This window comes from Pundamilia nyererei, unplaced genomic scaffold (assembly GCF_000239375.1).
Source record: "Pundamilia nyererei isolate P.nyererei 1_Seehausen unplaced genomic scaffold, PunNye1.0 scaffold00088, whole genome shotgun sequence".
In the NCBI taxonomy this organism is placed as follows: Eukaryota; Metazoa; Chordata; class Actinopteri; order Cichliformes; family Cichlidae; genus Pundamilia; species Pundamilia nyererei.
This window is the reverse complement of record NW_005187489.1, coordinates 303,385-328,638: the sequence shown is the minus strand read 5'-3', so window position 1 is coordinate 328,638 and position 25,254 is coordinate 303,385. Positions and strand designations below refer to the sequence as shown.

Below are 25,254 nucleotides of genomic sequence, written 5' to 3'. Positions count from 1 at the left end.
GTGTGTGTGTGTGTGTGTGTGTGTGTGTGTGTGTGTGTGTGTGTGTGTGTGTGTGTGTGTGTGTGTGTGTGTGTGTGTGTGTGTGTGTGGTAAGAAGGGTGGGGTATATTGTTAGATGTGGGCAGCACGATTTGACTTTTTGCCCCTGTGAGTGTGGCCATAGTTGAACCTGCAGTAACAACAGCTACACATACACACACACACACAGACACACACACACTTGGCAAACCTGCAGAAAAACATAGCAGACTCTGTATTACAGTTTTTGTGGGGACATTGATGAGCTTGATGTTTTACGGCTTCCACACGGATTAATAAAGAGCCATTTGCAAATAACGATCACTATTAATTTTCCAGTTAGTTTGACATGGTATTAGTCTATGACAGAGAGAGCAACAACATGACCTCAGTGACATTAAGCTCATTATGTCTAGACAGAACTAAACGCCGCTGAACATCCTATTCTTCTCTGGATGAGATTAGTGTTGCATGGAGATGCGAGGAGGGGCGTGTCTGCCATCTTTTATTTCAAAATGATGATATCTAATGTCTGAGTCATGCGTAGAGGCTGAGGGGGAAACCCTCAAAGTTCTTTCTTCATCTCTTTTCTCTCTCTTCTCTTGGGCTCCCCTCCCCCCAGCCCACGCCGGGCAGCCCGCTGAGGCACAGCGGGCTGCCAGGTCATACTTAACACTAACCACAGCTTCTCCACAAACCTCCTCTCTCACCATCCCCCACCCGATTCTTAAATCTGCATTACAATGAAGATGGTAGAGAGGAAAGGAGGAGGTGGGGGTGGTTTGAGCAGCCGGCGAAGAGAAAAAAAACTGATGGTGGGCTCAGAGAGAGTGATGATCTCACAGATTGGTCGAAAAAAAGCCCCACATAGCGGTTAACCCAAAACTGAGCTAATGAGTGTATCTGTGTGTGTGTGTTGGGTGTCTAGCAGTTGGGGGTAGATTCATTTGCATGTGGCTGCACGCAAGTGGTTGTTGTCATATATATTTCTTTGTGTGCAGCAAACAAATTGCACTTGTGCTGTCAGCTATTCCTGAGCAGCAGGGAAGATGTCCGTTTGATTTTGTATCAAAAGCAGCCCTTTTTTTTATGATATGCACGAAAGCTGTCACATAATATAGCTTATCATGTTTTATTTATCCACTTTCAGCAGTGTGTCAGCATGTCTATGCTTGTGCTCATGGGATTTCTGAGTGTCATAGGTCAGCTGACATTTTGCAGTTTTGACAGGAGGAGGTGTGGATTTGACTTTTCAAAAGCTTCATCGAGCTGCCTTCTGCCTGTTTTACACTGACAGCTTTTCTGAGACACACAAGGGCCATTACAGGAATAAAAAAACACAATAGCTCAATTTTTTTAACATCTAACGCACAAGCCTAGACATCACAGGCTTGTGCCATGTAATGCCTATACTGCAAAAGATGACATGTAATGCTGTCAAAGCTTTAATACATAATAATTTTGCATGCCTGTCACTAGAACTTCATTCATTCTAAATTGTTTAGTGTTTAAAGTGATAAATTGTTGTTAGTAGGTGAGACCTTCTAATAAGATCTGCACTGTGACATTTATAGAGCAGGGTGTTTATTCACACTTGAGGCTGACACATTAAATGGTTGTCAGCTCAGCTGAAATGGTTTTCATGTCTGAACTTTATTTCCTATTTTCATGCTGATTACTGCTTGAAAAGGGGTTTCAACTTTCCAAGAAAGCCCACTTTTAAGTATGTAAGTCGCTGATACAGGGTAAATATAAATGTTGCTGAAGTCGTAACAAAAGCTCAGATTGCATTAAAATAATTGCAAGAAAGCCAAAGGAGACATGAGTATGGTACTGGGTCCGACTTGGGCACTAAAACAATGATTAGATTATGTGACAAACAAGCCATAATCAGTCACAGAAGTGCTGATTATGCACATATCCACAGCATCAAATAGGGCCGCTGGCATGGATAATTTATCCAAAAGGAGTTGTTTGGAGTGTGTGATGTGATGCACTGGATTATGGCATAAATTAAAGTGATCAGTCACTCCGAGTGCAACCCACATCACAAAAGATCACGGGGGGAAAAGCCAAAAGAAAAACATCAACTAAGACCCAAAGGCTGTCTCAAAAAGTCTGGAAAGGTTCTCATGACCATCCGTCCAAGCTCCTTATGGGGACTTCATGTAGCTGACACACGGTTAGCTGATGTATTATCTGCTACACAGTGATAAGCTACAGGTCTATGGTTAGGCTAATATAAACATATTAACACAGGGACAGTAATGCAGGATGAGGGTAAAACTGCTCTCAGCTAACATCCATGGTAAAGACAAACACCATCATATGGAAAGAATAAAACAATGAAGATGGAAGAAACTATTATGTCCCTGCATTGTTTGGGTTACTTCAGATCCCAAACGTAAAGAAATCTTTTGAAAGTTTTAAACAGCATATACATGTATCTTTACAAGAATGATCACTGAGTAGTTTTTGGAGAGGTGCTTTTGTCTAATCAGTTCAGAATCAGGAGTTATACAAACACAGCATTTACCAATATACTCTAAAATATAACGCTAGCATGCTCATATGTTTAAGTTTGCAGTGATAGCCCTGCTAAGATTTATTTCTTATCACAACACAGTAGCATACAAACTGACAAATTTTAGCCCTCCAAGAGATTGCAGACCTGTCCACCCTGCTGCTCGCCCTATGACAGCTGGGATAGGTCCCAGCCCACCTGGATGGATGGATCCGGTTAAGTTGACTGCAAGGATTTAACGGTAAATCATCCAGGTGTTGGTGTCAATGTCAATTGTTTTTCTTTTGGCTTTTTTGTCAATGTCAATGACATTCGGCATCTTAATGAATAAACAGTTAACTCTGCGCCTCCTGAGCAGTTTAAGCAACTACCAATAAGAGCTCATACTGATTGACACATGACAGGGAGGCAAAAACACCAGAGGGTAAACTAGGCAACCCGAGCCTGGATTATTCGCTAGCAACCAACTGTCAGTGATGAAGCAATGCACATGCTTCCTTTGTGGACATCTCTTTGAAGTTAGCCAGCTTCAGCATAAATGTGAATATCTGCAATCTTATAAACCAAACCGTATTCTTTATGGTGTATCAATTGTACGTCCTGCTTTTGTAAATTACTTACTAATAAAAAATTAATTACAGACTCTGAAATGATCAACCTGGTCTGTTTAGGCTGATTTTCCTTTTGTCTCTGAAGCTTGGACGAGGAGAACAATCGAACCATAATGTGGGAGGGATGAAGAGGCAGAGCGGAGGAGGAAGAGCAGGTTGTGATAATGATGAATGAGATGATGGCACACTGACCTAGTAATGCAGCAGCTTCATTGCCAGTGGGGGTAAGCTGCCCTACTACTACTGTACGCCCCTGTCTGATACACACACACACACAACCATTTTTCCCTCTGCCTCACTCATCAAGCCTTTCTGCTCTCCTTAACCTCTCACCCTTTCCTCTTACTTGTCCTACCATCTGTTTTATCTCTCGCTCCCGTCGTACCTGCCCTGCATGTTATGACAACAGACAGAAACAAGGCACCGTTGGTGGAATTTGCCAAGAACTGTTCAAGCCTCGAGATCAGAGACAAACACAGGGAGACAATGAACAGGAGTCAACAAAGACAGAAAGAATTTATGATGAGGAAAACCAAAATAAAGCCTGGTGGGGAGGGTAGATGTTAAAAGGGAACCACGCTTAATTTCCCTGTAGTCACAGAGAGGCTGAGAGTCTTGCCTGCTTAAATTGTGGGAGTCATCTCAGATAAGCAAACCTCGGCAAAATGATAAGGCAAACAAACAAACAGAACGCCAAGGCCTTCCCTTCTCCTGCCTTTCCACTGAACTGTGTACCTTTGTAACATCGGCCAGAAATGTTGATAGAAGCAGCAGTTGCCATGGTAACCGACTCTGGCCCCCTGTCTGCACGCATACAGAAATGTAGGGTGGATTGGGAAGGGGGGGGAGTTTGTCGCGTCATGTCTGCCACCTTAGGCAGGGAGGTGTGTGTGTGTGTGTGTGTGTGTGTGTGTGTGTGTGTGTGTGTGTGTGTGTGTGTGTGTGTGTGTGTGTGAAGGGAAATCTACAGTAAACACATCCACTGTTTCTTTCCCTCCATTTTTAGAGCTTGTGTTGTTTTCCAGGCTCCCCCTGCGATGTGAACGACTGTTTTATCAATGAGGCGAGTCAAACATGCAAGCCTGGCTCAGCACTGGACATCCCTCCTGCATCCCTTCCTCCTCCTCCGTCTCCTCTGAGAGCCACTGCCAGACCCTGCACAAGCCCCTGGCCAAGATGGCTGCCATGTGCAGCTTTGTGGTTGCCTGCTGGTGAGGGCCTTTTTGCAGTCAATAAGCTAGTTGATCGAAATAATTAGCATTACAATGGGCTTTCTTTTAAGTCGACAAGCTCGTATTCATGGCAGTGAAGAGGGCTGTGCACCTGATTGTCCTTGTAATTAGGTGCTTGGCAATGCAAATGCTGTGTTTAGGAGAGACATAAAATCGCATTTACAACTCGGCGTATAAACAAAGCCGCTTGGACGCCACTTTTGAGCAAAATTCAGTGTTGCATTAGCATTTTCGATGCTTTAAATAATATTATTTTCTACTCTGAAAGGTGCTGTACGATTGCATCAGTTATTTAGGTACTCGAGCTCTCAGCTGTGAGACAAACGTGAAGTAAAACCAAAGGAAAGCACACAGGAAACAGCCTGCACTCTTGTTTTTGTGATTTTGTATGCATGGATTGCTGACAAGCTGAGGAACCTTGGGAAATTACATATTCATCATGCTGATCTGCTCAAGTAATCTGTTCAAGGTGACTGTCATAAAGATAACTTTTTCTCCTCCCAGAAGCAAAAGGAACTCCAGAGACGTGTTTCTGATGCTGCTCCCTCGCTCCAGACCTCCTCTCTCTCTTTTATTTTTTTTATCCCTCTCTCTTTCTAATTGTAATGCACAGTTGGCTTGCAGGGAGCGAGAGAGACAATGGGGGCTTTTTGGTTAGAACTCATCCCATGTCAGGGGATGAAAAATGGCCAGCAGCACAAACAGGGGCATTGACCAGCTCATTGGGGGGGTGGGGGGGTGGGCACCACATTAAACGTGACAGAAATAAGCAGACAGGTCAGGACCAGGGGTATTTCTTCAGCCACATTCTCGTTTTTCTCAAGGAAATCAGGACTTGTTATCATCACAGTGTGCATCCTACAAGTGCGCATGTGTGCTCTGCATAGTTAATAAATAGTAAGGCTTCCATGTCAGTGCCTTGGCTTTTTTTGTGCTTAATGCACTCTTAACGGCACCATTTTTCATTTTTAAATGGGTGGTTGGGGAAGGCCATTGCACCTCATTACCTGTGGGAGTTGTGTCTCTTTTCCGTTTGCTGAGAATGAGATGAGACGATTGATTCCACATTCAAACCTGCGAACCAATATAGAGTGACGAGCACTTTAAAAAGTGGGGAAACAGCCAGCGCAGCTCTCTTCGCCCTGAAAACACTCCAATGTCACTTTTAAATTTGCCTAATAATTTATGTCCTGTTTTACCTCTGCACAAGTGGTTTCATAAGGACCCACATCCTTAAACTCTCATCATGCAATTGCTATTGTTTCTTTCTTTTGTGAGCAGGGACCTTTACCTTTGGACAAAGGTATAGATGTAGGCTAAGCAAAGCCTTAAGTGCTAAGGGGGCAATGAGGCCAAGTAGGTGTAAAAGAAAGCATGCAGAGGATTTTAGAGGGAGAAAACTATTTCTTTTAAAGCTGAACCCTGGTGTTATAAGACCTGCTAACACTGAGTCTTTTCAAAGCAATAATGCTCATGTTTGGTTCCTGACTAGGAACCAAAATATTACACCTACTCTCAAGAACCTTTAGTGATTTCAGCCGTTTTGTGTGGGTTCTTCTTTCTCATTGCCAGCTTTCTCTGGCAATCAATTACACTCCTAGTACAGCTCTAAGATGTCACTTTGCAGTCTTTGAAAAGCCTCCCAGTCAGTACAGAGCGCCTTATAATCTTATGTCACTTTTAAAACTGCCGATCAACAGTCTGCTTCCTGTTTTTCACCTGCACATGCATGTCCAGTGTACATCTACATACAAGTAGAAAGATCCCTGTATTAACGTAATATTAAACTTTTGTATACACTTTCTTCTAATACCCAGGTCATAGTGGTTTGTCATGTGATACCAAAAAGAGGAGGGCCAGAGTGACATGCAAAGTCTGCTGGGAAACGCTTCAAGGGATCAGAAAACCACCTCAAAAGCATTGGATTGAAACACAAGTTGGTTTGTGATCATATTTCTGTTTAACAAACAAACCTGAAAGCATTCAACCTCTATTAAATACGGCTTTGTTTTATTTTCCTGTAACAGTTTGCAATTACACAATCTTATTAGCTACAGAAATGCAGAAAAAACATTCAGATATTGGATATTGATTCTATAAATAGTGAACAGGATTACATTGTGTACTACATACTAAGTAAGAGTAACGTCTCATACTTGGAAATAAAATACTCATTAAGGGGCATGGGCCCTCTATAAGAGAAAAGAAGGTTAAATATATGTTAATTAAAATAATCATTACAATAATGGGAGTAGCTGTAACAATAGTTGTTGCTTCCACTGCTGATATGACACTGTTATCATCTGATGTAGGCAAGACTGCGAGGGGGTGTGAGAGCAGGAGGCCCAAAGGGGCAATTAACCTGCCTTTATACCCCCGCCCCACCATCTTTGAAAGTTTACAGATCAAAGTATATCAAAGTTTAAAGCATTCCTCCGTACTCAGAAAACCCACTTGCAAAAATCAGGCCAGAAGAATCTGGAAATTTGAGGTTTGTTTGAGTTTTTTCAAATTAAAGTTGACCTTTAAGTTTGTCACCCAGTAAAACACTTTTTTCTCCAGCCAGTGACTTTTTGACCTTCACTGCTTTTGAAATAAATCTGGGCTGACCTCGCCCCGCTAAGCTGCCTGACAGGGACTTGTTTGGATATCGTTCCTGTGCCGAGGACTCAGGGCCTCTTCCCAGTGTCTTTCTCATTTTTAATATTCTTACCTAAGAAATTTCTTATTGTTAATATAATTTTTACTCCCTTTGGTTCCAAATGCTTGATGCCAGACTGAACATAATTCCCACAGCACCACCTCACGGGTACACCTATCCTAGTGTTCCATATCAGAGCACTGAAAGGAAGCACACAACCATAATTGAGCCATGAATCCACTGAAAGGTGAGACCGGGGGGGTTAAAAACATCATGTGTTTCTCTTTCTTGACTCAGTTTGGGAGAATGTATGGAGGTCGGTTAGGAGGGGTGGGGAGGTGTAGATGTTGAACCCCTCGGAGTGTGTTCCACTCTGGGAAGCTTGGCCCGCAAATGGCTGGGGATCATTCTCTGGGTGGTGTATGCATGCCTTGCATACCACAGCTGTGACATGTGTGTGTGTTTGTGTGGAGGGGGGTTGTTCTAGTGGGTGAACAGGGGGAACGAGACGGACCCACGTAGGGATGTTCTAAAAGAAGGAGGAAATCATAAATTGCACTTAATGAAGCAGGAGAAGGGGGCTCGGCGCCGTGTTTTTGTTAACGTGGGGTCACATGAGGGATAAATGATGGGAAAGGAAATTTGACAATTAGGTTTAAAAGGAAGAAGCTGGTATACAAAAGCATGTATGCAGGATATAGAAGCTTTCCACTGGCTTTCATAACTCTTAAAACACATGACCCCTGACCTCTCGGAGAAAAAAAAACGCAGTGTCACTGCAGCGACCGTGGGATGCACGGTTCTAGCCAACGAGACCTCATTAATAGCCGACAGTCTGATTCACTGTCTCGGTGTCTGTGTTGGTGACAAAGCGGCCTCAGTGCCATCTCAAAGTCTCTTCTGAGTGCGCTGCGTGTTATGTAACAGGTTTTCTCTTGGAAAGCCGGGCCCTGTCACTCAAATTCCAGAGGAGGCCATTAAAATTCCTCGCTTCTCATTGATGTGCTGTTGTTCTGTGATCATCGAGTTCTGCGGAGGGCCTCTTTGAGATAAAGGATGTTGCCGGGAGGCTGAACAGCAGATTAACGTGGGACACCTCAGAGAGCTGGAAGTCCTAGGCTTGGAATAATCGAACTTTTTTAGAGGGATTCAAAATGTTTATCCATAACTGATGGCTTACTACTTCAACCATTCGGCTACTACTCTATTTACCAGATATTCAGTATGCTAGTGAACACAACTGCTTCAACTCCATATTTCTATCCTTAACTGACAACATCCACTGTTAGTCCACGTCTGCATTTTAGCTACAACTGTAACGACTCATCACCGCTACAGATGAAAAGGAACAGTTTTACTTGCTTGTGATGGAATAAAATGACTGAAATGCAGTGTGTTTACATGTTCGTGCTTATATGTTTACTCGTTTCTTCTTTCATCTAACTGTTAAAGCTGAATCTGTTTTTCATGTGTTTTGTCTTAAGACATATTTTATGTTCATTTTTCATCTTCAGGCACACAAACACTGATAAAAAATACTTTTAGTGTTGACCTTTATGCTACCTCTATTTTTTCTCACAGTTTATTGAATGGTTATGATTTACTGATCACGTCTTAGACATTATTTATTTGAGGAGAATATAATTTTCTATCCAATGGGTGTCATATATTAGAGTTTTTAATCAAAACAAGAGACACGTGCACATTTAGGTTTTCATTTCAAATAAAAGATAAAACGTCTTCTTTAAAATGCTTTGATGCACTTCTTTAAACTCCTTTATGTATAGCAGTGATGCTGTGCATGTACTCAGGACTTTTATTATTTCCACTGCTTGTTCTTACCTTCACTTAACTTTTCTGCTCACCTGTTCGGGTCAGACTTCTAAAACTTGTCTTGTTTTCCAGAACAGATGAATGAATTTTTCAATTTGTGCCAAATTATAAACAATTCACAAGAGAACAAAGTTTAAAATGTGTCCACAATCTTCCAGACATCTGAAGCAGCTGGAAAATATAGTCTTGCTCATTCTCCAGCTGAGTGGCAGACTGTGGCAGTGACAGCCCGGAGAAGGAGGCCCATCCCCCCCGCTGCAGATTGGACAAAGCCCGGCCGCCACGCCCAGGGGAGGGGTCTCCGGTCGATTTTGAGGCGCGGTTGAAATACTCACAGCCGTCTCCCTGACATCCTTTAATTTGAGCTCAGCCTCCGTGGGGTTCACACACGCTTAAGGGGGGGTCTTCTCGTTGACAAACCTTTGTAAGGGAGAAGGAGATCCTGTCGGATTTTCACCTCTGTTTTTTAGGCGGAAAGCTCTCACCTATCCCAGAACTGGATTTTTAAATCTCAAAAACTCGAGGGTTTTCTTTTTCGATTTTATTTTTTGTTCATAAAAACTAAAGGAAAGACAGAAATGGGAGCCCAGTTGTCCAAGGGTGGAGTAGCTGTTGAGGGCAAAGCCGCCGCCGACCCTGCTGCTGCTAAAGCCAACGGCCAGGTGAGTAAAGCGGGCCCGGTGCGCCCGAGCATCAGCGGGGAGCCACATGGCACCCGACGCCCACTGGCGGCATGGGTGCCGCGGTGGGGGGCTGGCGGTCGCTCCTTCGTGTCAGGGTTCGTTCATAGCTGTGGGGGGAAAACACTTAAAACTGAATTTAGCCTAAAATGAGGGCATCGGGAGACCTCCGGCTGGGCAGCCGTCGAGCAGCGCGCAGTTGCCCGCCTGCCTTTGTTAATTCCGCCTGCTGTCCCACTGGGGAGATTTACGCGCACATTTCACCCGAGAGCGTCGGATTTGGGTCCCCGTGTGAGTTTTGAGCGTGTTTTCTGTCATGAGTTGAGCGGATAGTCGCTCTGAGCGTCGAACAAAAGATGTGAGGCGAGCGGTGCAAAGGATGCAAATGCGCTCTGCTGGAGGCGCATTTTGCGGAGTTGCAAACAAAGCGCGTGCAGGCGCCAGTTCTGACCCCATTTCCCCCCCGGCTGTTACCCACACACAGTCTCTCTCTCTCACACACACACACACACTGTGGAGTGGGTTTCCGCGTAAACTTTGAACAATTTAAATATGTTAGAAGTGAATTCTGCGTTTCGATTAGTGGTGTGTGACTGATCCGGTCAGGATACGCGTTATTACAGAGATGCCCAGATGAACTCATGTGACCCACTTCGAGACATGTAAAAACGTCCCTGTTGCTGCTGTTGGCGAGTGCGTGGACTGATTGTGGCTTTGTCTGAGCTGAAGCTGATGTGAGCTGTCTGCGCTCTTGCGTGGAGCTGGTAGATGTAGGATGAGAGCGCAGAGCAGGTTTCACGGGGATTCCTTTGTTCCCCAACTTGCTGGTAGTGTTGATGTTTTTGATGTAGCACTACTGCCCCCGTGTGCCAGCTCAGAGTAATACAGACAGCTGTTAAATCCCCCCCCCCCCTCCCACCACAGTCAGAGCTGCTCTCCTGAAGAATAACATGGATTAACTGTAGGCATAAATGGGCTAATGTTAATGTGTTTACAGTGCGCTCATCTCATTATGCATAAATAATTCTTCGTTTCCGCAGGCAGTGTGTTTGCGTTGACCCACCTCCAGTGTTTTAATCTATGACTCTTTCTCTCTGCAGGAGAACGGCCATGTCAAAACCAACGGCGATGTTTCAGCCAAACCCGACGGGGAAGCAGCGGCCGCGGATGGAAATGGAACCGCGGAGCCAGCCAAGGAGGGCGAGACCAGCGCCGGAGACGCTATCGAGCCTGCTCCTGCGGCCGAGGGCGAGGCAGCCAAAGCGGAGGGCGAGGCTGCCAAGGAGGTCAAGAAGAAGAAGAAGTTCTCCTTGAAGAACTCCTTCAAGTTCAAGGGCATCTCGCTGAAGAAGAACAAGAAGGGCAGCGAGGAGGGCAAGGAGGAGGCCACCTCCCCTACGACCGAGGACAAGCCCGAGGAGAACGGCCATGCAGCCAAGGAAACCAAAGAGGAGACGCCGGCCACCGAGGCTAAAGAGGGCGAGGCCGCAGAGGCCGCTCCTGCACCCGAGGAAGAGGCCAAGGCCGCCGAGGAGGCCCCACCAACAGAGGCCGCACCTGCCGAGGAGGCCCCTGCCGAGGACACGACACCCGCAGCCTCCGAGGGCGAGGCCAAGGCAGAGTGACTGCACTCCAGCACGGCACCTGAACTGATTTTCCAAGATTAAAGTATATAAAAATATATATGAGAGACTCGTGCCACGCTCTTAAAGTTATAAACAAAACTACAAAAGAAGACAAAGGATATATCACGTTTGCTGATTCAACCACCAGTTCACTGCCTTTTATTAGTTCTTCGACAGACGGAAACTCACCGGGCCCTCTCATGATGAAAGCGTTGGCTGGCGTCGCCCCCTCATGGTACACACAGGGACTGGTGTGCGGCGAAGGTAATGGATTGGATGTGGAGCGAATCAGGAATACTGACTTATTTTCCCAATTCATGGAGAAGCATCCTTTTAAACAGCGTGGCAGCCCTATAACATCTTATTTTTCTTTCTCATCTTTTTTTGGGATCTAAAAATTGTCACCGTCGGCGGAGCGGGGCAGACCATCTCCTTCACTCGAAATGACTGATATATGGACACATAAACCTTTCAGATCATCTTATTAATTTTTAGAATTCTACATTCCTATGTTTTACCCCCAAATTTCAAGTATTTTGTCATGTATAGGGAGGAGAACATCAAGGAGGGGAGGTGGAAAAAGATGTCTTTGTTCGTGCATTTTGGTTCTTTTTCTGGCTAAAACCACATTCGAGCTTCTTGAGTGTTGCAGTGTTCACATTTCAGAATTTATGGCGCAGGGGTTGGGATTGTGTACAAAAAAATGTGAGCTTTTTATCTGCAAACTGTCTCTGTAAATATGTTTTGGCCAATATTTTTGGTTCTCTTTATTTTGCTATCGTTTGAAGATGTTAATGGTTTTACTGTAACTTTTAATAAGGGTAAATAAATGTTTGATCCCCTCTGTCTGTCTTCTGCCTTGTGATTCGCCAAGACCGGAAAGTCTGGCTGCTTAAACCTGCAATCTGGACTGATTGCAGTACCACATATAGATGGGATACTATAAACTGGATTCAATCACATGATGGCATATTGACACCACATGAATAAATATCAGGTGTGCATGTACAGGTCACGACAGCAGTAGACACCCTGAGAAATTAAATTATTAACAAAAGGAAAGATTTAAAGCATCATTGTCATGCAAACATAACCTTAATGCAAGAGCTGCACGACCTCATGTGGTCCAGTATGTGGTCATAAAGCATGCTGAGTCACGTGTAGCAAAGCAAAGCATAAATATACATATATCCTTACATAACTAATTAACGTTAGGACGCAACATATGGGATACGCAGGCACTGGAGGCCATTTATTTGGCGACCCTCTAGTTGTAATTGGTGGTCTTTATCTCCCTCTGCTGGACAGACGGCTGTACTGCAAGTGCCTGTGCCGCCTTTTGACTTCCGGTTAATCATGAACGTTTCGTTTACACGTTGTTGGTGTTTGATGATAAGTCGCAGTTGCAGCCTCCTTTTCCTCACAGCTTTGGTAAGCCTTTAACCACACGCACACACAGATTTAAACCGATCAGCTCGTCGAACATCGACGAGTCCACACAGTGGCTGCCACCCACTCATATGTCAATCAAGATTATCCTTCGCTCCTATTGGTAGTTGCTAAGTTTTTGATAAGTTTAACCCAGCCCACTTTGTTACGTTTACTTTTTTGTTTTTTTGCAGACTTTTTACAGTGAGAGCCGTATTTACTGTTAGAGTGGCGCAGAAACAAAAGCGAACATGGCGTCAAACGCTTTAGCCGCCCACCGTTTATCTATGTATCATGTTTGCATACTGGTCCCGCTGATGTCCAGACTCAGTAATATTTGTGCGGGGTCACAGACGAGGTGGCCGAGTGGTTAAGGCGATGGACTGCTAATCCATTGTGCTCTGCACGCGTGGGTTCGAATCCCATCCTCGTCGCAGTGAATGTTTTGTAGGTAAAACCTGAAATGGGTCTTATTCCGTGTGACAGTTCGACTCGGATCCTTTTTTAACAACACGTTCCGTCTTGAAGTAAAGAGACATTTAAATTTCTTAAAAGATCCGTCGCCCTTTTTGGCATTACTCTTGTCTTTTAAATTACTTGTGCAACAGGGGTGTCAAACATCAGGGTGGAGGGCCAGAACTGGCCCACCAAAGGGTCTAATTTGGCCATCTGGATGTCTTAGCAATGTGCTAAAACTATAGTGAAGTCATGTCTTTTTCTTTCTTTCTTTTTTAAAATGAATTGCTTTCCTTTTATTGGGTCTGGCAACATTAAAGATGAGTAAAAACATAATAAATTTAATTAATTTATAAATCCTGACAGGTTTTTAGTTACAAAACATGTAATGTGTCTATTTTCATGTGGATGCAATGATATTAAATACTGAAAGTAAACAGTTTAAAAGATGTTAAAATTTATTTTTTCATGCTGGAGTTTTTAACTTCATGAGCTGTCTGTGTTTCATGAAATAGAATTAAAAGTCTCACAATCATCATGAAATACCGCTGGTCACTTATTCGGGCAATTATACTGAAGCATTGCCTGACATACAAATAAAACTGTATGTAGTTCAAACAAATTTGAAGCATTATTGATATTAACTTTAACTTAAATGTTCATAAAGTGTGCAAATATGCAAATAAATGTCACATTTGTTCAATTTTGAGAATGCTGCTATCTAGTGGTAACATGTTTAAACTGTTATTGTTCCACATTTTGACTTTTTTTGCTCAGGTTTCAGTCAGATAAATATGACAAATGGTGTATTTGTGAAGTACTCTGTGTTTTTAATGAAAAATTAAACCTTTATTTGCTGTTTAAGCAACAACGCAGCAGCATTGTAGGATAATACTGCACATATACAGCTTCATTCCTGCAAAGAAAAGACAGTCTACACAAACAGTTTATAATCAGTTTCTTTTTTATTACAAGCAGATAAATATATCACTGTAATGTCAACAACAGCCTGTTATTTATATAAAAAATACTCTTGGACCACAGCATGTCATTCCAGCTGACTCATAGTCAGAGCAGAAGTGAGTGCGAAGATTAAACTAGAGATTAAAGTAGACATGTCTCGTAAAAATCACACAAAGACAGTAGCTAAGGTTCACACTCTCCACTTTAAATAGTAAAAATCTAATAACCGTAATTAAAGGTAAATTTTAAAACCTGGTGACTAAAGCTCATCTTAACAGGCCACACAGCAAAAATGTGTCTAAAACATGTCTCCCAGGTGTCCAGCAGATCACTTGTGTTTGCTTTCTAACCATTCCCAAACTTCAGCTCTGATAACGGTTAGTGAGAGTCGGATATTTTCTTCTTTACTGTAAAACTTTGCTACCACCACCTGACAGCTACTCCAACTGACTTCTTTCCAAAAGTGGGATAAAAAAAATGACTTAAGGATCATATTTCAAATTCTGTGGCTTTAGCTTAACTCTTGGACCCAACTGCAGTAGTGGCCACAATTTGGATATCGCAGTCCGGCATTTTTGCCTGAAGGTCAAAGGGCCCAAGGCACAGTTTTTACACCCATCTGTTGCCATTTAGGTAACACCAGATTTGATAATCAAGAGCAAGCACAGGAAAAAAATCCATCCATCCATCTGCTGCTCCAAGCTAACCAGAGGAGCCCATCCTGTCCCTGCCCTTGTTCTAATCTCACCAGTGTGCCCCAAGGTTTTATCTCATGCTCCTCACTTAGAAGGCACCTACTTGGCACTTTAGTCTAATGGAGAGACCAGGCGCCTTTTCCACAATCTAATTTTTGGGACATAGATGAGACCATAGATGATGGTGGGAGTGTAGATCGATCAGTAAATCAACAGCTTTGTTTACATTTGGCATATTTTTCTGTTTAAGTTTCAGAAAAGTCAGAAATAAAAACCACACCTGATGTTTTTAACTGGGGACAGACCTTCTGCCTCCATTGCTGCCCCGTGTTATTACGGTGGCCTTATTAAAGCACAAGATTCAACCACCAGATGATGGCGCTAACAAAACGATAAAAAAAAAGATGTGTCTATAATTAACACACATTTCATTGAATATTATTTTAATCTTTAGAATTGTATACAAAATTGTTAGATCTTTGTCAGGGTTGCAGTTTTACTGCAAAAACTGTGCATTAAATGCACCGTAGACCTAAGATCAGAACAAGCCGGGTGTATCTTAGTGTAAAGCAGGAATCTCAAACTCATTTCACATCCTGTGACACATCTTAAGTGTCCAAACCAGCCAAACACCCCTTTCTGTCAGTGTAAAGATGTTAAACTACACAGTGCAGGTTTAGTTAGCAAGTGTTGTAAACAATTAATTAAATAGTCGTTTGCTGCAGATTCTTAAATCAATAACCTAAAATTAAATTCCATTTAATTTATTTTGTTGATACCGAATAACCTGAATGTTTGTCCTCGCATCTTTGGGACATAAACAGTGAAAAAATGCGGTGTCGGACCGCTGACAGTCCTCTTCTTCAGCAGTGTTTTCTGGTCAGCAGCTCTAGGTGCCATTTCTTTAACCCAGCTGACATCATGAACGTTTCATATGCAGCTGAGGATCATAATCCACAGGAACTAGGGATGGGTAACGGTATCGGCACCGGTTCTGTCATAAACGGTAGTAACCAGACCGAAAAGCAGCGCACATTTCGGTGCTTTTTTTTCCTGAGATGTCATACACTTTGGATTCCAGCCAATCATTTTACCTTTGCAAGTGTAGTAGGTGGGCCCAGGTACGTACGTTCTTTTAGAGCAGAGCTACAGATTAGAAATGCCCAAGGCGAAGCGGTCAAAAGTCTGGCTGTACTTCACAGCAAAAGATGCAAACTCAGCAGCCTGCAACAAGTGCTTTAAGCTGATACTGTGCAAAGGAGGTAACACCTCGAATCTGATGAAACACCTGGCGATGTATAGCATTTTGTTAAAAGCCGAGAAATGCGCCGTATTTGATAGCTTGCTGCAAGAGCTCACACCGAACACATCTACTGCGGGTGTGGTGCCTGTTATCAGACCCGGAGTTAGCAACATCCCCCAAAAACCCGAAGAGTAGAGTCCTGGCCCCTAGCCCTGCCAGTGTAGCAGAAATGATGACGGATGATGATGCAGCAGCAGCCGTTCTTCTCTGCGTGAGTAGCTTAATGTTGTTCGTGTGTAATTTACGTTGAGTAGGCTAACCACGTTATTATATTAATGCATGTAGGGTGAACTAGCAAACATCATCATAGCTACATGCGGCTGTCTTCTTGTTTGATGGCAGATACTCCCTTCACCCTGGTCAAAAAGGCTAAAATGACCAAAGAAAAAGTGGAAAACAGTTAAACATGAGAGGTTTTTGTACAAAGATTGTTTTTTCCATTGCTTAAGCACTGCTTCCAGCCAAGAGTGATACCATAAATCCCCTATAGCTGCAGAAAACTCTAACATTGTTATCTTTTTACAAAAAAAAAGCTGAACATGAGAGGTTTCTGGACCAATTTTGTGTTCTCCATTCTTTAAGCACCGGTTCGAGCACCGTTTAAGCACCGGCACTGTTTCAAAAGTACCAGTTTGGTACTGGTATCGGATAAAACCTAAACAATACCCATCGCTTACAACCCTTTTTGATCAGTTTCAGTAGTCTTATTGGGTACTTTCTGTTCCTGTTGGTGAGCCATGATTGCAGCTTGCAGAATGCTAGAGTACTGTAGTTTTAGCATCCTTCCTCTTGCTTAACTCCAGCTCGCTGTCGGTCACTGTCGGATCTCTCCTGCTTCTGCACTGAGAGCGGGCTGGAGCAATGGTAGTGAGCTCATGCTGGTCAGCGAAAACGAGCCTCTCGTTCTCATGTCGGATCTTTAATATTTTCATGATGCGCTTGCCGATGAGGTAAATCATTTCGAGGATACACATGAGGATGCAAACCGCACTGGAGATGACCATGAACAGCATGAAGATCTTTTTTTCCGTCGGACGGCTGATAAAGCAGTCAACGGTGTTGGGGCACGGCGACAGCTGACACTTGGACAACCTGACAGAAAAGAGTACAGTAGGTTTTAACGAGTTCAGAACAACACTGGTTCATTTTAATAACAGTAAGTTACCAGCATTACCTGGGCAGGTCATATCCATGATATAACTGAAACAGGATATAGAGAAAAGCTGAGTCAAATCCAGCTTTGAAGATCAAACTCAGCAGATACGTCCACCATAGGCCTCCTCTCTTCTTGCCAGGGTTGGCGTAGAGGTGCGAGCCCTGGTGCAGCTCGACATATTTCCTGTCCTTTCCTTCACGGAGTTTCACGTGAGCCATCACCATCAGAGACGGGCAGGTGACAAAGATGAGCTGCAGCGCCCACAGGCGGATGTGGGAGATGGGGAAGATGTGGTCGTAGCAGACATTGGTACAGCCGGGCTGCAAAACAAAGTCGGGGTTGTAACTCGCTTAAGTAGCTCGTCTCACGTCTCAGATGGAGAAAATCAGCAAGAGCAAAGGATTTTTGCATTAAAGAGAAACTTGGAGAAAAGAAAGTGGCTGTATTTTTATTTTAGAGTACAGCTAATGCAGATGTCATATGATGATAAATACAAACAGAGGGACTGTTGTGGTGTCAGAATGAGAAGCTGATGCAGAAGGTTTTAATGCCTCTGTATGACGCTAAAAACTGACGATGCTTTGAAACCATTTTCTGCTTTTAGGGCATAAATATAAAACAAAAACAAAGTTTAAGACAAAAGATACAAAAAGAACCAGGTTAGTGAGACATGAAGTATTTTGCTTTTCTTTACTTTTTGCTTGCTTTCATTTATTTGAGAAGATATCCTATAATTATAATATGCTGTACACAATATGCTTTTAATACAAGGCTTTTAATGTAACACCAACACTAATTCAGTCTTACAATCTAATTTGGTAAATACGTGACAAATGAAAGGAAAAGCTCAAATAAACGAATGGCTGCAGAGGCTTTCACCGAAGTGCACAACTGAATTAACATTCAGTCGAGGTTTAAGGCAGGCATTGGAAATGCTGGGTAGGTTCTGTATTGATCGTGAGAGGAGAAGTTCCCACTGATTAAATGGAAGACAAATAAATCGCAGCGCACAAAAGCTGCAAAACTGGCTCCTGTTTTAATAGGAACAGTGAGCAAAGGAAGGTTTGCCTTTATGATGTGTGGAAAAGTCATCAATAATCGTTTTGTGGTCACGTTCAGTGGCTGTGATGCTCGTGCATTAGTGTGAACAGTAAGGATAAACAGACCACAAGGTGAAAGTTCATAAACCCGTCCTATTGGTGGCATTTTTCGGCGCACCTGTACTCTGACAGGGAAGGATCAAATCACTACATTAGTGGCGTCCGGTGATTCTTGGAACACAAGAGATAGATTAACAGTATGAAAACGATGTGAGTCATATTTATGAAGTTACATTTGTTTTGTTCACGACCGCCGTTCATGTCGACTGAACTTTTTTACGATCACTTCGTTAGTGTCTTCCTGATGTTCGGTTCAACCGTGTTGTCTCGATGTGATATCTGTCTGTTGTTTTGACTTTCATCGTAGTGTTCGACTGTGTCGTGCTGCACATCACACACAGAGCAACACAGTCAAATGACATAAAGACTACATGCAAAACAGAGCGCTCACAACACGAGACCAAAGAGGTAAAGCTGCACTGACAGACCGAAGTCACTGCTGGGCAATTTTTCATCTTTTAGTTCATATGACAAAGTTTCAGCGTTCTTCATAATATAACAGTTTCAAATTTAGAATAAAAAGTTCTGTATAGAGAAGACTGAAACATTATATCAGAAAGCTGCACTGAATTTATGTAGATCCCAGCCTGCCAACATATTGTGTCTAAGAGGGAATTTCGTCTTTTGCAGTTACCTTTGTTAGAAAAAGTTAGATGCATTCACTGAGTCATAGTACTTTAACAACGTTCTGAAAGAATTAAAAGTTCAACTTATGGGATAATATAATTAAATAAAATTTTGTATCCTTTAAAAAATATGCAGGATTACAGATTTCCTGCTACCGCGAAGGTCAAATACAAGGTCAGTGTAGAGGTGAAATAGAGGCTTCATTAGATTTATGATGATACTTAATATATTTTACATTTCATTAAACTTGGATGAAGAGCAGAGAGGAAGGTTTCTTCAGTCCATTCAGGTAACGGGGTAATTAACCCTGGATCCCTCCCAATATGCAAGGACATGTCAGCGTATGTTTGTGAGTCGTCAGGAGATGAAAGGACAGAAAAAAACAAGTTCGTCTCGAAGACGAAACAGCTAAGAGCGAGCTGAGCGATGCAGTCACAGCTCGATTTGTGTGACCTTAACGTCTCATATGATGGCAAGGTGTGGCCATGGCTCACAAACATGTTCTGCCACTTTGAGATGTGTTGGCTACATCGGTTTCAGAAGCGCTTTGGCTGAACATCAGGATGCTTTGACAGGTAATTAACCGTCAGGCACGATGTTTATGTGGGTGGAAAACAACCTTGTATGTGGAAGACTTGGTGAATCAAACCTGAGGAGGAGTGAAGCTGTTCTGGGCTAACATCTTTGTTTTCAGTTAAATTTCTTCACAGAAGCTTTATTATAATCCAAAATGACCCAATTAGACCATCCAAAGGCACTGTATCTGAGAGTAAGTCATTTGGTAGCTGAATCTTTTTCTTTAATCAACTGCTGGTTGGTGATAGTTTCTGCATCAGTAACCAACACAAATTCAACTTTTGAGGACAGCTGACATTAATTTTCAGCCCATTTTCTTTTCATTTATCTATGCTTTGGACTGTAAAGCACATTCTTTCAAACCAAGACCACAACCACCATCACCACCTCTGAAGTGACTCGGGCAGGTTAACTTTCCAGTTTTAAAAACGTCTTTATATTGAGTGTAAATGTAGAAAATCAGTGGACCAGATTTCCCTGAAGGGCTTATGAACCAGTGCTGTAACATTCTCAACAACTCTTATTTCTCCCTGTCACTGAAAAACATTGGAAGGTGGGGTTAGTGACAGCCTTACCTGTCGGGTGTTACACACAAAGTCTTTGTTTTCGTCACCCCACACCCTCTGAGCTGCCACCACGAACACCAACACCCGGAACACGAACACCATGGACAGCCAAATCCGCCCAAACGCCGTGGAGTACTTATTGACTCCGCTCAGCAGATTCTCCAATCCTGACCAGTTCATCCCTGTCGCTGCTGGACTGGCCTTGGAGATAAATGCTCTGTGAAGAAAAACAAAAATACAAGTTACCTTCCCTTAGATTTAGCTTTGCATTCTATTCTTATTCTCAAATTTGGTCTTGCTATCGTTAAGGATCAGCTGCAATGTGGGTCACATAAATACATGTCTGGGCTTGCATGAATTCATTCGTATCAGCCAAACAGGAGAGAGTACACATTTAGAAACACTGTAGGTTTGCACAACAGTACAACTGCTGATTCCCTTTAATGCCCAATAAATCATTATTTAGGCTTATTCATCTTATCTGGATCCTCACTAATGAAACTGCATGCTTCAGTAACTGTAACAAAATGTAAACAGTTAAAATAAAATAAGGGCCATAAAATGATGAATAAAACAAATCTACCGTTTGTTTGCATTTGCCTACATGTAGAAAAATATGACCACCACAATTTTATGTTAGTTTAAATTAGCTGTGACAGCTGACATCCTCTGAGATTGAAGCATTAAATCTAGGCAAACGTGCCAAAAACCAGCCCCAGAAACAAGTCAGGCCCTGTGGACTTAGTTTAAAAACCCAAATTTAGAGCAGAAACAAGCACACTTAAGGCCAGCTCATTTTTTTCTTTTCATAACAAATCTACAGGAGATTAACTTTTGTTTAACGCACCCATTTACAGTGTATACAAGGCTTAAAGTTATGTATTATTGTGGGCGTGGTTCCCTTGGTTGACAGATGGGTGCCTGCACAAGTGGCTAACGCTCTTTATCTCATTTGTCGTTTGTCATATTGGTGCCTTTTGAAGCTGACAAGTCTGTGCTCCAGTTTTATTGGTTCTAGTATTAGAACAAGTATCTGATTCTGAATGCATGCAGTTGACAGAAGCAGCTTGTTTATGAAGCAAGTGTTAAAGCAATATGGTCACATGTCCTTCAGCAATGTTTTTGGGCTGGTTAGAGCATCTAACCACTTGTTTACCTTACAAAATGTAAATGGAGCACTCAAAGTGATTTATATAACATGCCTCATTCACAAAAGCATTGTTTTTTGCTTTCTAGCTAACATTCACACACATTCATATTCCGATCGATGCATCGGAGAATGACTTGGGGTTTGTATCTTGCCCAAGGACATTTTGCATGCAGACTGGAGGAGCGAGGGATCAAACCACTAACCATCCAGTAAATCTTTGACCTGCTCTACCTCCTGAAATGCAACCAACACATTTCTTTCTTGCAAAATGGATTATTGCATCTTTCTTAAAGACAAAACAAAGCATCACACACAAATTTGCAGGGAAGCTTGTGAAAATCTTGAATTGTATTAGAGTTATTGTGCTAATGCTTTTTTATTATAGACATTTGAGCTTCTCATATTAGAAAAAGACTCACGCTTTTCTCAGTTTGACTGTGTATGATGTCAGTGGCAGTGGATATACCCAATACGATCGTCACAGACACACTGCTCTGGCATTAAAATCTTAAAGGCAGATGAAATGGCTTGTTTCAGATAGAGGATAAATTCAGAGGCTGCCTTAAGGCTTGGGATAAGCCAAATAAGACTTATTTTGAGCAATGAATCCTCCAAAGTTACTCTACTACGGTCCAAGAATAGAAATATGAAGCTGTAAATAACTGAAGGTGTTTCTTAAATATGTACACAAATAATCTGGGCACAACATGACTGTATGTCTGTGTGATTTTAACACCTAGAGAGTCTTTTATTAACACTGTGCTCTTGGATCCTATGTGCTCACAGGTTATCTGTCAGTATCGACTGTCTGCATGTTTGCTGCTGCTGAATGACATTTATCAGTGAACACCCTAATGACATGCACCCCAGCTTATCTACGAGGCTATGGTTTCTGAACACTGTGCAGTGTGTGCAATCAAAGTGAAGTTTTCTGAACTCTCAGAGTTTCCAAAGCTTGCAAAGACAAAAACATGCTTTTGATGCTTTTTGCTACATTTCTGTTTAGATTTTTATGTGCTTCAGGCAAATGTTAAATGCAGAAATATAGGAGAAGAAGCTTAAATGGAAGGCGTGGGTGTATTCTTTCAAAGAGAAAAGGATGAACTTTCAAAGTACTGCAGTCGTTTAGACTGTTGTAGACTCCCCTCTACAACAGTGGAAGAAAGAAGGAAATAAAATCCATATGGTTTCTGTAACACGCACAGGCCTCTGTGGTTTCTGGCGCAGTAGAAGGTCAGTCAGTGTTTAGAAAAGAGTTAAATATTTGGAATTTACGAAAGAGCGTTGGCTCAGTTTGGAGGAGTTTTCTCTGTTAGCACTTTAAACTCCAGATTAACTCCTGCACCAGAGGCTGTTTATGTTGGGGTCAGTATTTTTGAATTGAAGGCAGTATTCCAGGATAAATTTGCTTTTTTTTAAGACAAATTAAATATTGTTTTAAAAATAAAGAAACTGTTAAATCTTTGTAGAAACGGGGCATTTTAAGATTCAAACTAAGCAACAAAAAGGTCGATAATACAATGCATGTGTAGATCGTATTGTCATTGGGAGTGTACGGTCGACCTCTGACAAGCACAGACCAGCAAAACGGTGACCCAACTGAGACCATGAACTCAGGTATGGCCATTATTTTGGATGCTCAACACTGCTTACAATCAAACCTTTGACAGGTAAAATGCCACTAAGACACCTTCACCAAAACTTCCAGTTCAGCCATTTTAACACCAACGGTTTACTCCTGGTGGATGGGAGTGGCATGCGTGGGAATGCAGGGAATGCAGATGTTCAGAGCAGCAAAGTGGACGGAAACAGGAAATAACAGGAAAAAACATCACGAAAAGCACAGACAGTTCTTCAGTGGACATTTTTCACTTGAGCTACTTGTATGTTATCATTTCTGTCGTCTGCACAGTTAGCTTAATACGGAGCCCCGCAGGGGACATGGGAGAAAAAAAAATTAAGACGGACTTTTGCGAAATCTCGCAAAACTATCTCGGGATCTCGCAAAAGTTTTGCGAGATCTCGCAAAACAAACTTGGGATCTCGCAAAACTTTTGCGAGATTTCGCAAAAGTTTTAGCCGCATTCTTCCCGTTAGCTCGAAGCTAACGGGAGGCGACCTCCCGTTAGCTCGACCTACTACAGCTGGGAGGAACACTGCTTTCCCGGCACATCGTGCCTCGACCTCCCGGTCGGCTTCGAGCCGGCATCCGAAGAATGCGGCTAAAAGTTTTGCGAGATCTCACAAAAGTTTTGCGAGATCCCGAGTTAGTTTTGCGAGATCTCGCAAAAGTCCGTCTTAATTTTTTTCCCTCCCATGTCCCCTGCGGGGCTCCGTAGCTTAACGACCAACCACAGCATAAGAGCAGCCGACATGGAGCGGTTTGTGACGCTGCCCCCTGGTGGCATTAATCAGTTATAACATGTAGGTGACAATCTGCAAAGCTGTCCATAGGCTCTACGTAAGACCAACACACAGCCATTATTAGCTAAACCATTGCTCTGACTTTTTGAGGGTCCAGTAGGTTTACGACATGTAGAGTATAGCCAAATTTCATTCCCGGAGTGAAAACGTTTTTAACTTTTTATGAAATTCTGTTGCTTCTTTTTTCTCCAAAAGGATCATTTCACATTTAATTGTAGCTAAAATGACACAATTTATTTAACAATTGTAAAAAGAAAAATTGTATTTAAAAATTGTATAACCATTTTTGTTATACAAAATCACTGTTATCAGTATTTTAGCTGTGCGGAAGTGAAGAAAGGTTTGAAAGCTTTTTGAGACCTGTTGTGCTGTTGGACAACAGAAGCAGAAAAACATAAATGAGAACAGCTTTGATGGGATTTCAGCTGTATTTAAGTTTATATGAGCACAGAGAAGAGGACAGAAGCAAACAGCTTGTAATGTTAGCTGCGTTCTGTGCTAAGACTAAACTTAAAGGGATTTCCCAATTTTTGTGGGACAATTATTGTTTAATAAAAGGAATCAGTAGTGGTTTCTACTAATGCCACTGTGGACGTGCTTTGCTCATAGCTTGTACAGTCTAGTTTAACAGTAGTGGACTGAGAAGCAGCTGATCGTTGGTGGCGGGCATTCTGACAGTTTGTCAGTGATGCAGGAAAGAACCAAAAGAAATACAAACGAGCCATCCCAGGATCCTCAGCAGCAGTGTTTTGTACCATAGACATATATTTGGTTACAGTCATGTAAGAGACTAAAGCAAAGCGAAAACCTAAAAGACATAAAGGAGGCACTTTAATAGAAACTTTATGTATCATCGGTGGCTACATGGAAAGTTTTTACTGTAATGTGAACCCCGCTCCACCACGCCTCGGTCTTTTTGATGAACCTAGAGTTGACCACCATTTTTTTCCCCTCATATTCTAACACTTAGTCATAACAAAAGGAAATGTTTGTTCCATAGCTGGTTATTATTTTAAATGAGTTTCCCTATTTTTCTAGCATATAAACAACTCGTGTTCACCTTTTGCATTACTTTTAAAAAGAACAAAAACATACTTTAGCTTGGCCAGGGGAAAAATGACAGACTCCTGAATACAGTTTCCATGTTTACCGCTCACTCCTGACTTTAGGATACAGTAAAATTATTGAAAACCAAACAGAGAAAGGAACTTACTTGGAAGTGAAACGCCACTTAAACACCCCGTGTGCCGACACCAGCAGGCGAAGACTAAGCACTGAAGGGAAAAGCTACTTTCAGCTTTTCAGCTCCTTTCTTTCCCCTGCTGCCTCTGTCTACTCATTCTTTCCTCAGAACGCCTGCCAAACCAGATTCAGCAGCGACGTCATGACAGACGCACACATGAACATCGTCTGTGTAGACTCCACTCCCTAGAAAACATGTAACCTAACACGTTATAAATAAGTAAAGCAACAGACACAAATTCTTCATTGAGAAGGAAGACAGAACATCCAGCTATGTCAAACAAGCCTGGTGTGTGTGTGTGTGTGTGTGTGTGTGTGTGTGTGTGTGTGTGTGTGTGTGTGTG

General features: G+C 42.4%; 2 protein-coding genes and 1 non-coding gene across 3 annotated transcripts; 2 read left to right on the top strand and 1 right to left on the bottom strand.

The window, feature by feature from the left end:
• Positions 1–9,200: 9,200 nt before the first annotated feature.
• On the top strand, positions 9,201–12,008 carry marcksl1a (MARCKS-like 1a). The gene is made up of 2 exons (XM_005738935.1): positions 9,201–9,521; positions 10,640–12,008. The coding sequence occupies exons 1-2, from the start codon at positions 9,438–9,440 to the stop codon at positions 11,162–11,164; spliced, it is 609 nt and encodes a 202-aa protein (XP_005738992.1). The 5' UTR covers positions 9,201–9,437; the 3' UTR covers positions 11,165–12,008.
• A 936-nt stretch (positions 12,009–12,944) lies between these two features.
• Positions 12,945–13,026, top strand: trnas-gcu (transfer RNA serine (anticodon GCU)). Its single transcript has one exon. It is a non-coding gene; the product is annotated as a tRNA-Ser (tRNA).
• A 3,635-nt stretch (positions 13,027–16,661) lies between these two features.
• Positions 16,662–25,099, bottom strand: LOC102199391 (gap junction beta-4 protein-like). The gene is made up of 4 exons (XM_005738934.1): positions 24,882–25,099; positions 20,104–20,311; positions 17,184–17,485; positions 16,662–17,101 (listed from the first exon to the last, which is right to left on the bottom strand). The coding sequence occupies exons 2-4, from the start codon at positions 20,272–20,274 to the stop codon at positions 16,768–16,770; spliced, it is 807 nt and encodes a 268-aa protein (XP_005738991.1). The 5' UTR covers positions 20,275–20,311; positions 24,882–25,099; the 3' UTR covers positions 16,662–16,767.
• Between the last annotated feature and the right edge of the window lie 155 nt (positions 25,100–25,254).

What these genes read in the sequence shown, in the direction of transcription:
- LOC102199391 (XM_005738934.1), bottom strand. Translation starts at nt 20,274, where the DNA reads ATGAACTGGTCAGGATTGGAGAATCTGCTGAGCGGAGTCAATAAGTAC. An exon ending in TTGTGTGTAACACCCGACAG is followed by an intron (nt 17,486 to 20,103) that starts GTAAGGCTGTCA and finishes TTTGTTTTGCAG; the next exon opens with CCCGGCTGTACCAATGTCTG. An exon ending in CATGGATATGACCTGCCCAG is followed by an intron (nt 17,102 to 17,183) that starts GTAATGCTGGTA and finishes CTTTTCTGTCAG; the next exon opens with GTTGTCCAAGTGTCAGCTGT.
- marcksl1a (XM_005738935.1), top strand. Translation starts at nt 9,438, where the DNA reads ATGGGAGCCCAGTTGTCCAAGGGTGGAGTAGCTGTTGAGGGCAAAGCC. An exon ending in CTGCTAAAGCCAACGGCCAG is followed by an intron (nt 9,522 to 10,639) that starts GTGAGTAAAGCG and finishes TTCTCTCTGCAG; the next exon opens with GAGAACGGCCATGTCAAAAC.